The following is an 11,560-nucleotide window of genomic DNA, read 5'->3' on the forward strand; positions in this document are numbered from 1 at the left end:
TCATTTTCCAAGATCAAAGTCAGCCTCTTCTCCCCATGCTTCTAGGACCTGCCTGGTTTTCCAGCAGGTCCTGGCTGGGCGGGCTCTGAGTTCTGTACTGGAATTGAGTGTAAAGATGGGAAGAGAACTGGGCTGACTCCAGGACCTCCAGGATGAGGCAGAGACATGATGCTTCCTGCTCACCTGGGCCACCCTCTCTCCAGCACTTGTCAGCTGGTGGTTCAGCCCCTTCTCCAACCCCTTCACAACCTTGGGCCACTGCCTGGGACCCAGCAGACACTGCCCAGGACTCCTAATGCACTTGCTCTTGTCTGCCCCCTACCTTCCCTCCTGGGACCACACTACTTGAATCACCATTAATTTGCCTCACTGGCAGAGTTGGGTCAAGTGCCCTCTCCTTGACCTTGAGATGAAGGTCAAGAGCACAGGGACCAGGCCTTGGTTAGGCTGAGCTCCCAGCAGGATACCACCTGCAGAAAGGACCCGCCCTGATAATGTCCCTTCCCCAGATTCTCAAGCAGATGCCCAAGGGAGGTCCCCACAGAGCCAGAGTGCCTGAGGCTTCCTGCTTGAGAACCTGCCCCCTGGATCTTGGACACTTACAGATTGAGCCGTATGAATTCAGCAGGTCTCACTCCAGAGGGTCAGAACGTTTGCTTTAGTTTTTTTCATCTGTTTTGTTCCTTGAGTCAGTGCTGTTGATGACGAGTTGTCTTGAATAAATCATGTGTTCTTTGCAATGGGCATTGGTGCTGTGATGAGCTGAAACTTTGGAGACCTCAGAACAGGGAAAAATGTTTGAACAGGGATGGAGTCAGAGTCTCTTAGAGTAGCCCTTCTAAGAAAAGGTCCAGGAAATCCTTCTGGGAAGAGCCTGTTGGATTCTTCCAGTTCAGCCTCAGCAGTCTGCAGCTGGGGGAGAAGGGAGTGAGTACTGGGTAAGGAGGTTCTGCATACATGATTACATAGCCTGTTATTTTTCAGATTTAAAAAAGCTTAGACTGTCCCTTTATATGTGGAAAAAGCATTTGACAAAATTCAACATCTTTTCCTTATTTTTTATTTATTTTATTTTTTTTGAGACGGGGTCTTGCTCTGTCACCCAGGCTGGAGTGCAGTGGCACGATCTCCACTCACTGCAACCTCCGCCTCCTGGGTTCAAGTGATTCTCCTTCCTCAGCCTCCCAAGTAGCTGGGATTACAGGTGCCCGCCACCACGCCCGGCTAATTTGTATTTTTAGTAGAGACGGAGTTTCACCATGTTGACCAGGCTGGTCTCAACTCCTGACCTTGTGATCCGCCAGCCTCGGCCTCCCAAAGTGTTAGGATTACAGGCGTGAGCCAAGATCAGGAACAAGATGAGGATGCCCACTCTCCACTTTCATTCAACATAGTACTGGAAGTACTAGCCAGACCGGTTAAGCAAGAGAAAGAAAGAGCATCCAGATAGGAAAGGAAGAAGTGAAATTGTCTCTCGTTGCCAACAACATGATCTTATGTTAGAAAAAACCCTAAAGACTCCACCAAAAAGCTGTTAGAACTAAAGTGGCAAGAAACAAAAGCAACAAACAAAAATCAGTAACATTTCTGTACACTAATAAACTATCTGAAAAAGAAATCAAGAAAAAGGCAGAAATAAAAAACTGAATTCAGAAAAAAAAAAGACAAGAAATAGAGAAAATCTCATTGACAGTAAGTACCCCCTCAAAAAAAATATTTAGGTCCGGGCACAGTGGCTCATGCCTGTAATCCCAGCACTTAGGGAGGTCGAGGTGGGCATTGCACAAGGTCAAGACATTGAGACCAGCATGGCCAACATGGTGAAGCCCCGTCTCTACTAAAAATACAAAAATCAGTGGGGCGTGGTGGCACATGCCTGTAATCCCACTTACTCAGGAGGCTGAGGCAGGAGAATCTCTTGAACCCGGAGGCAGAGATTTCGGTGAGCCAAAATCGTGCCATTGTACTCTAGCCTGGGCAACGAAAGTGAAACTCCGTCTCAAAAAAAAAAAAAAAAAGGTTTAGTAACCATAACAGCATGATACTGGTGTAAAAGGAACAGAACAGAGGAGCCCAGAACTGAACCCAGGCATTTGGGGGTGAATTGGTTTTCTTTTTTTTTTTCTTTTTCTTTTTTTTTTTGAGACAGGGTCTTACTCCGTCACTGAGGCTAGAGTGCAGTGGCATGATCATGGCTCACTGCAGCCTTGAATTCCCAGGCTCTGGTGATCCTCACTCCTCAGCCTCTCGAGTAGCTGGAACCACAGGCACACATCACCACGCCCAGCTAGGTTTTTATATTTTGTAGACACAGGGCATCTTTGCATTGCCCAGGCTGGTCTCAAAACTCCTGGGCTCAAACAATCTTCCTGCCTTGGCCTCCCAGTGTTGGTATTACAGGCGCGAGCCACTGTGCCAAGCTGTGCTTGTGGGGTTTTTTTTTTTTTGCTTTTTTTTTTGGTGGTGTTTTTGAGACAGTGTCTCGCTCTGTTGCCCAGGCTTGATGCAGTGGTGCCATCTTGGCTCACTGCAACCTCCGCCTCCCGGGTTCAAGTGATTCCCCTGCCTCAGCCTCCCAAGTAGCTGGGACTACAAACCTACGCCACAATGCCTGGCTAACTTTTATTTATTTATTTATTTTTGAGACGGAATTTCACTCTTGTTGCCCTAGCTGGAGTGCAATGTCACGATCTCGGCTCACTGTAACCTCTGGCTCCCGGGTTCAAGCAATTCTCCTGCCTCAGCCTCCAGAGTAGCTGGGATTAGAGGCACATGCCACCATGCCCGGCTAATTTTTTGGTTTTTTTGTTTGTTTGTTTTAGTAGAAACAGAGTTTTACCATGTTAGCCAGGCTGGTCTTGAACTCCCAACCTTAGGTGATCCACCCGCCTCAGCCTCCCAAAGTGTTGGGATTACAGGCGTGAGCCACCACGCCCGGCCTAACTTTTGTGTTTTTTTAAATTAAGTTTATTTACATTTATTTATTTATTTATTTTTGAGACAGAGTTTTACTCTTGTTGCCAGGATGGAGTACAATGGCGCGATCTTGGCTCACTGCAATGTCCACCTCCCAGGTTCAAGCGATTCTCCTGCCTCAGCCTCCTGAGCAGCTGGGATTACAGGTGCCCGCCACCACACCTGAATAATTCTTTTTGGAATTTTAGCAGAGATGGGGTTTCACCATGTTGACCAGGCTGGTCTTGAACTTCTGACCTCAGGTGATCCGCCGACCTCAGGTGATCCGCCCACCCCAGCCTCCCAAAGTGCTGGGATTACAGGCGTGAGTCACTGCGCCCAGCTGTATTTGTGTTTTAAGCTAACTGTTACTACAAAAGAGTCCAAAAGTTTAAAAAAATTAGAACATTTGTAGGCCAGGCACGGTGGCACGCCTGTAATCCCAGCACTTTGGGAGGCTGAGGCGGGTGGATCACCTGAGGTCAGGAGTTCAAGACCAGCCTGGCCAATATGGTGAAATCCAGTCTCTACTAAAACTACAAAAATATTAGCCAGGAGTGGTGGTGGGCGCCTGTAATCCCAGCTACCCAGGAGGCTGAGGCACAAGAATCACTTGAACCCGGAGGTGGAGGTTGCAGTGAGCCGAGATCACGCCACTGCACTCCAGCCTGGGTGACAGAGCAGGACTCTGTCTAAAAAACAAAAACAAGAACAAACAAAAATCTCAATAGCAAGAAAACAATGTGATTTAAACAACAGGCAAAGGACCTGAATAGATATTTCTCAAAAGAAGACATACAGCACTTTGGGAGGCTGAGGCAGGCGAATCGCGAGGTGAAGAGATCAAGACCATCCTGGCCAACATGGTGAAACCCCGTCTCTACTAAAAATACAAAAATTAGATGGGCATGGTGGCGTGTGCTTGAACCCAGGAGGCGGATGTTGCAGTGAGCCAAGATCGAGCCACTGCACTCCAGCCTGGTGACAGAGCCAGACTCTGTCTCAAAAAAAAAAAAAAAAAAGACATAAAAATGTCTGGCAACTAGCTGAAAAAATGCTGAACAATGCATGGATCATCTGGGAAATGCAAATTAAAACCAAAATGAGATACCACCTCACACCTGTCAAAATGGCTTATTAAAAAAAAAAGACAAGGCCAGGCGTGGTGGCTAACTCCTGTAATCCCAGCACTTTGGGAGGCTGAGGCAGGTGGATCACGAGGTCAGGAGTTCAAGACCAGTCTGGCCAACATAGTGAAGCCCCCATCTCTACTAAAAATACAAAAAATTAGCCGAGTGTGGTGGTTTGCACCTGTAATCCCAGCTACTCAGGAGGCTGAGGCAGGAGAATCGCATCAACCTGGGAGGGGGAGGTTGCAGTGAGCCAAGATTGTGCCACTGCACTCCAGCCCAGGCAACAGTGCAAGACTCACCCTCGGCCGGGCGCGGTGGCTCAAGCCTGTAATCCCAGCACTTTGGGAGGCCGAGGCGGGCGGATCACGAGGTCAGGAGATCGAGACCATCCTGGCTAACACGGTGAAACCCCGTCTCTACTAAAAATACAAAAAATTAGCCGGGCGTGTTGGCGGGCACCTGTAGTCCCAGCTACTCAGGAGGCTGAGGCAGGAGAATGGCGTGAACCCGGGAAGCAGAGCTTGCAGTGAGCCGAGATCGCGCCACTGCACTCCAGCCTGGGGGACAGAGCAAGACTCCGTCTCAAAAAAAAAAAAAAAAAAAAAAAAAAAGCCCCCCCCCCCCCAAAAAAAAAAAAAAAAAAGGAGATTCTGTCATTTGTGACAACATGGAAGAACCTAGATGACGTTACGGTAGGTGAAATAAGCCAGGCACAGAAAGACAAACACGACATGATTTCACTTATATGCAGAATGTAAAACAACTCATAGAAGTGGAGAGTAGCATGATGGTACCAGAGTCTGGGGATTGGTGGGAGTTGGGGCGGTGGGGAATGCGGAAATGTTTGTCAAAGGGTATGGTTTCAGCTAGACAGGAGGATTTTTTTTTTTTTTTTTAATTTGAGACGGGGGTCTTACTACGTTGCCCAGGCTGGTCTTGAACTCCTTCATTCAAGCAATCCTCCCACCTTGGCCTCCAAAAGGGCTACGATTACAGGCCTGAGCCGCCACACCCGGCCCAGGAATGTTTTTTTTAGAACTACAGTATGGTATGGGCGGGCGCGATGGCTCACACCTGTAATCCCAGCACTTTGGGAGGCTGAGGTGGGCGGATCATCTGAGGTCAGGAGTTCAAGACCAGCCTGGCCAACATGGAGAAACCCTGTCTCTACTAAAAATACAAAAAATTAGCTGGGGATGGTGACACATGCCTGTAATCCCAGCTACTCGGGAGGCTGAGGCAGGAGAATCACTTGAACCCGGGAGGCAGAGGTGGTGGTGAGCCGAGATCATGCCATCGTACCCCAGCCTGGGCAACAAGAGCAAAACTCTGTCTCCAAAACAAAACAAACAAAAAACAAAACAAAAAACTGCAGCATGGTCACTATAGTTAATGTATATTTCAAAATTGCTGAAAGTAGCTGGGTATGGTGATACACCATAGCCTGTAGTCCCATTTACTCAGGAGGCTGAGGCCCACAGATCACTTGATCCCAGGAGGTCAAGAACAGCCTGGGCAATAAAGCAAGACCCCGCCTCATATTTTTTTTTGAAGCAGTCTCGCTCTGTTGCCCAGCTGGAGTGCAGTGGCATGATGATCTCGGCTCACTGCAACCTCCGCCCTCCAGGTTCAAGCAATCCTCCTGCCTCAGTCCCCCAGCAGGTGGGATTACAGGCACGCTCCACTATGCCCAGCTAATTTTTGTATTTTTAGTAGAGACAGGGTTTTGCCATATTGGCCAGGCTGGTCTCAAACTCCTGACCTCAGGAGGGCATAGTGGCTCATGCCTGTTACTTTGGGAGGCCAAGGCAGGAGGATCACTGGAGGCCAGGAGTTCAAGACCCTCCTGGACAACATAGCGAGGCCCCATCTCTACAAAAAATTTAAAAGTTAGCCAGGCATCATGATAGGGTCTGTGGTCCTAGCTACTCGGGATGCTGAGGCAGGAGGATGGCTTGAGCCCAGGAGGTCAAGGCTGCAGTGAACTGTGATCATGCCACTGCACTCCGTGTGGTGACAGCACAAGACCTTATTTTCCTTAAAGGAAAAAATAAAATGCTAAGAGTGGCTGGGTTGGGTGGCCCATGTCTATAATCCCAGCAATTTGGGAGGCCAAGGTGGGTGGATCACAAGGTCAGGAGTTAGTTCGAGACCAGCCTGGCCAACATGGTGAAACCTATTCTTTACTAAAAGTACAAAAATTAGCTGGGCGTGGTGGCGTGTGCCTGTAGTCCTAGTTACTCGGGAGGCTGAGGCACGAGAATCGCTTGAACCTAGGAGGCAGAGGTTGCAGTGAGCCTGGGCGACAGAGCGAGACTCCATCTCAAAAAAAAAAAAAATTAGTTGGGCCTAGTGGTGCGCGCCTGTAATCCCAACTACTTGAGAGGCTAAGGCAGGAGAATCACTTGAACCTGGGAGGCAGAGGTTGCACTGAGCGGAGATCGTGCCATTGCACTGCAGCGTGGGCAATAGAGTGAGACTCCATCTCAAAAAAAAAAAAAACAAAAGTCCTTAACCAGTCCATATTTGTGAATATTTTGCTTATTCCTGCCGGCAGTGTAATACTCTGGTGAATATTTGCGTTCGAGATCCTTGCATTCCCGAGATTTCCGCAGCTCAGCCCTCTGCGTGGGTTGAACGGTATGAACCTTTTTAAGGCTTCCTTGTACTGTACTGTCAAGCTGCTTTTTGGAATATTCGTCCCAGGTTTCTTTTCCAGCCAGCAGACAGCATCAGCCGCCTGCATCCTTGTCCTCAAGCTGGTGTTAATTAAAATCTTTGCCAATTTGGGCCGGGCGCGGTGGCTCACGCCTGTAATGCCAACACTTTGGGAGGCCGAGGCCGGCGGATCACCTGAGGTCGGGAGTTTGAGACCAGCCTGACCAACATGGTGAAACCGCGTCTCTACTAAAAATACAAAATTAGCTGGGCGTGGTGGCGCATGCCTGTAATCCCAGCTACTTGGGAGGCTGAGGCAGGAGAATCGCTTGAACCCGGGAGGCGGAAGTTGCAGTGAGCCGAGATCACGCCATTGCACTCAAGCCTGGGCGACTAGAGGGCAACTCCGTCTCAAAAAAAAAAAAAAAAAGAAAAAAAAAGAAACCTTTGCCACTCTGGTAGAATTGCGGGGCTTATTTTATGGTGTCATGGAGGATAGCCTGGGGCCAGATATACCTGGGGCCCTGTGCCTGCTCTGCGAACTAGGCGCTCACTCTCCGAGCGGTGTAGAGGATGAGACTAAGCTGTGACAGTAAAAGCGCTCGACAGTGCTTGACCCTTCCGCGGAGCGTATTAAGCAGGAGCTCCGTGCGCAGGCGCAGAGGAGAGAGTGTCCTCTCACCCCACGACCAGCAGGGGGCCTGCGAGGCGGGTGCGGAGCCCCGCCTGGTGGTGGCCAATCGCGAGCTGAGGCGACGGTGCCACGCCCCTCATGCCGGTATCTTAAATGCGCAAAGAAAGGGCGCCGGGGACACCTGGTTGGGCTCTGCAGCTCCCTTCTGGGTTCCGAGGCCCAAGCCCTTGGGAGCGTTTGTCAGTGGAAAGGAGGTCACGCTATCGTCCGCGGCCCCAGCAGCCCAGTGCCCTCACTGGATCCCGCGACGCGGCTCCTTTAAGAGCCTCGTGGGTCGCCCGCCGTAGGTCACTCCCCGGCCATGCGGGCGCTGCGGGCCGGCCTGACCCTGGCGTTGGGCGCGGGGCTGGGTGCGGCCGCCGAGGGCTGGCGGCGGCGGGAGGACGCGCGGGCGGCGCCGGGGCTGCTAGGCCGGCTGCCCGTGCTGCCCGTGGCGGCGGCCGCCGAGTTGCCCCCTGTGCCCGGGGGACCGACGGGCCGCGGCCCGGGCGAGCTGACCAAGTACGGGCTGCCGGGGCTGGCGCAGCTTAAGAGCCGCGAGTCGTACGTGCTGTGCTATGACCCGCGCACCCGCGGCGCGCTCTGGGTGGTGGAGCAGCTGCGACCCGAGCGTCTCCGCGGCGACGGCGACCGGCGCGAGTGCGACTTCCGCGAGGACGACTCGGTGCACGCGTACCACCGTGCCACCAACGCCGACTACCGCGGCAGTGGCTTCGACCGCGGCCACCTGGCCGCCGCCGCCAACCACCGCTGGAGCCAGAAGGCCATGGACGACACGTTCTACCTGAGCAACGTCGCCCCCCAGGTAGAGCCCGTGCCCCGGGCCGGTCGCGGAATGCGGGGCCGGCGCCTGGCCTCGCGGGGCCTCGGTTTGTTCCTCTGCAGAACAGGGCAGCTGCCCAACGCGCCCCGGGTCAGGCATCGCAGTGACATCCCGTGGCGGGAGGGAGGAGCACTGGGCTCCAGGCACAGGCTCTGCAGGCCGAGCGGCTTGAGCTTCAACTGCGAACCCTGGGCACCTCCCTGAGCGTCGCTTTCTTCGTCTAAAAAATGGGAATAATACCGTTATTCACCTTCCTCCTGCGGTAGTGATGAGGCGCTGAGGCTCACAGAGGCAAAGTGATGGGCACAGTGTCACACAGCAGAAGAAGGCAGGCTGTCTGTTGTAGAACCGCAGCGCCCAACCTATTGGGCACCAGGGTGCGGTTTCGTGGAAGACAGTTTTTCCACGGCTTGGTGGGTGAGGGCGGGTTTCAGGATAATTCAAGTGCGTTACATTTATTGTACACTTTATTTCTATTATTATTACATTGTAATATATAGTGAAATATACAACTCACAGTAATATAGGATCCGTGGGAGCCCTGACCTTGTTTTCCTGCAACTAGACAGTCCTATCTGGAGGTGATGGGCGACAATGACAGATCAGGCATTAGGTGTTCAAAAGGAGCGCGCAACCTCCTCACATGCGCAGTTCACCATAGGGTTCCAGCTCCTATGAGAATCTCCAGCCGCCACTGATCTGACAGGAGGCGGAGCTCAGGCTGCCGTGTGATCAATGCGGGGTGGCTGTAAATACAGATGAAGCTTCCCTTGCTCGCCTGCTACTCATCTCCTGCTGTGTGGCCCGGTTCTGGTACCGGTCTGTGGCCCAGGGGTTGGGGACCCCTCGTCTATAAAACCCTGAGCCTCCAGACATTGTTCTACCCTGCCTGCCTTCGGGCAGTTTCGAGGCAGACACCTGGCCCACGATCAGGTTGTTAGTGCCAGGCACTGTGCACTGGGCCAACCACCCTCTCAGCCTGTTCCCAACAGGTCCTGGCACCAAAGGATGGAGACTGCCATGGGGCTCTGGGTGGAGCCCATGGGGCACCAACCTCTGACCCAGCTTCCTCCTGGAACACAGCCCCCTATCCACTTTCCATTGTCTGAGGCCTGGAGAGCTCAGGATGGAGGCCAATTCATGACATTCCCCGCTAGGCTCTTCCTGTGGCTCAGACTGGGAAAACGAACGGGTTGGTAGTTGGAAGGGCTGGTCTTCCCATGAGCCCCTGGGTGGGGCTGGGGACAGGCCTCAGTCCTTCTCTCTGAAAGGTGGAGGCATGCTCCTTCCTTCATTCGACTCTTGGGAGCTGAGAAAAGAGTGACACCTGGGCTGTGGGAGGGACAGAGGGTGGTCCTAGCACTCTATCAGCCCTGGGTTTCAGGGAGTGACTTTCATTCCTTGAGCCTCAGTTTCCTCATGCTTGTCTCTCACTGGATATCTCTGAGCGTGTCTATCCCCTCAGGGCCTGGGGCAGCCCTCTGATAGAGGAGGAAGGGTCCCAGCCACCGTCCTGCTAAGCCCTCCCTCTCCTACCAGGTGCCCCACCTCAACCAGAATGCCTGGAACAACCTGGAGAAATACAGCCGCAGCTTGACCCGCAGCTACCAAAACGTCTATGTCTGCACAGGGCCACTCTTCCTGCCCAGGTAAGGTGGAAACCAGGGGGCGGCAGAACCTCCCACTCACCCGAGGCCCCTACTGCCACTCACAGGGCCAGGCTTGCCCTAGGCTCTGGGTCAATACCAGTTCCCTACTCATCTGGTTTCTTGGCAAGCCTGTCAGCTTCCCTGCCTCGGGTCCCCTTTCCACTTCCACAGCCAAAGACCTGTTGGGTACTCCTGACCATCTCTCCTCTGCCCATGGGCAGCAGCAGGCCCTGAATCTGCCCCCGCTTCTCCCTGCTGTCACCTCTTGGCATGCCCACCCAATGTTGTTCTGCTCATATGGAACCCCCTGCAGGTCTGCGGTGCACCAAGCTCTCTCGCCTTCCCCCGGCAGGTCCCCGGTGCACGGAGCTCTCCCACCTTCCCCCTGCAGGTCCCCGGTGCACCGAGCTCTCCCGCCTTCCCCCTGCAGGTCCCCGGTGCACCGAGCTCTCCCGCCTTCCCCCTGCAGGTCCACGGTGCACCAGGCTCTCCCGCCTTCAGTCTCTGCTCTGCTTGGAGCACTCCCCTCCACCCTTCTCGGGAGTTTAAACCTAGATCTGCCTGACCCAGGGCCTCCACTCTTGCTCCTGTGCAGCCCTGCCTCTCAGCTGGAAGCAACTGAGCACCTCTGGGTGTGCTCCGTGGTTTTTCTGGCCTGCAGAGGGCTGGGACTGAGAGGCAACAGGTCGAGGCTGAGCACTCTGGAATCCACAGGCTCGGGATGGAGTCCAGGCCTCATCACCTAGTTCCTTGGTGCTGTGGGCAAATGACCTGTGTCCCCCCTGCAAAACCTGTGACCTCTTGGTTGATGTCACATGCTTCCCCAGGGCCTGGCCCATGGTAAGGGCTCAGCACAGGCTGGCCGAGGCGGTGGTTGGGGCACTGATCAAATTTCATTAGCAGGTGCCTCCTAGGGCCCTGTGCAAGGAGACTCTGCTGAGGGGGAAGCCCCCGTCCGGTGTCCCGGCACCTGTGCTGGTGCTGGGATGTCACCTGTCAGGGTCCTTGCCCACTTGGTGCTCACCTCTGTGGGGAGAGATGGACAGTCATTAAGTCTCCCCTCAGACGAATGTGAATATTCAGAAGGCTCAATTCTTCTAGCAGCATTTATTGTCGCCCACTCTGCCTGACCCAGTGTTGGGCGTAAGGAAAACAGAGGGAAAGAGTTAACCACCCTGGAGAGAGTTCCAGCCTCAAGGAGGAGCCAGGCAGGCTACAGAAGTCTTACAGTGAGGGAGTGGTCCTGCAGGTTGACAGAAGTTAGAGGACAGATCAGGGAAGGCTCCCTGGAAGAGGTGGCCTTGGCTTCATCCAGGCCCCCTGCCCATGTGTGCCTGGGTCTGCCCACAGGACAGAGGCTGATGGGAAATCCTACGTAAAGTACCAGGTCATTGGCAAGAACCACGTGGCAGTGCCCACACACTTCTTCAAGGTGCTGATCCTGGAGGCAGCAGGTGGGCAAACTGAGCTCCGCTCCTACGTGATGCCCAACGCACCTGTGGATGAGGCCATCCCACTGGAGCGCTTCCTGGTGCCCATCGAGAGCCTCGAGCGGGCTTCGGGACTGCTCTTTGTGCCAAACATCCTGGCGCGGGCAGGCAGCCTCAAGGCCATCACGGCGGGTAGTAAGTGAGGGTGGAGCCCAGTG

The 11,560-nt window shown here is 53.6% G+C and overlaps 1 protein-coding gene across 2 annotated transcripts; it reads left to right on the top strand.

Annotated features, from left to right (window-relative positions):
* The first annotated feature begins 7,500 nt into the window (after positions 1–7,500).
* Positions 7,501–11,545, top strand: ENDOG (endonuclease G). Of its 2 annotated transcripts, none has more exons than XM_032165350.2 (3): positions 7,501–8,245; positions 9,803–9,912; positions 10,382–11,014. In XM_032165350.2, the coding sequence occupies exons 1-3, from the start codon at positions 7,742–7,744 to the stop codon at positions 10,656–10,658; spliced, it is 891 nt and encodes a 296-aa protein (XP_032021241.1). In that variant the 5' UTR covers positions 7,501–7,741; the 3' UTR covers positions 10,659–11,014. The 2 variants fall into 2 exon arrangements, with proteins under 2 accessions (XP_032021241.1, XP_032021240.1); XM_032165349.2 differs by lacking the exon at positions 10,382–11,014 and adding an exon at positions 11,263–11,545 and having other exon boundaries at positions 7,513–8,245.
* The last annotated feature ends 15 nt before the right edge of the window (positions 11,546–11,560 follow it).

The sequence above is a fragment of the Hylobates moloch genome, unplaced genomic scaffold (genome assembly GCF_009828535.3).
Source record: "Hylobates moloch isolate HMO894 unplaced genomic scaffold, HMol_V3 SCAFFOLD_10, whole genome shotgun sequence".
In the NCBI taxonomy this organism is placed as follows: Eukaryota; Metazoa; Chordata; class Mammalia; order Primates; family Hylobatidae; genus Hylobates; species Hylobates moloch.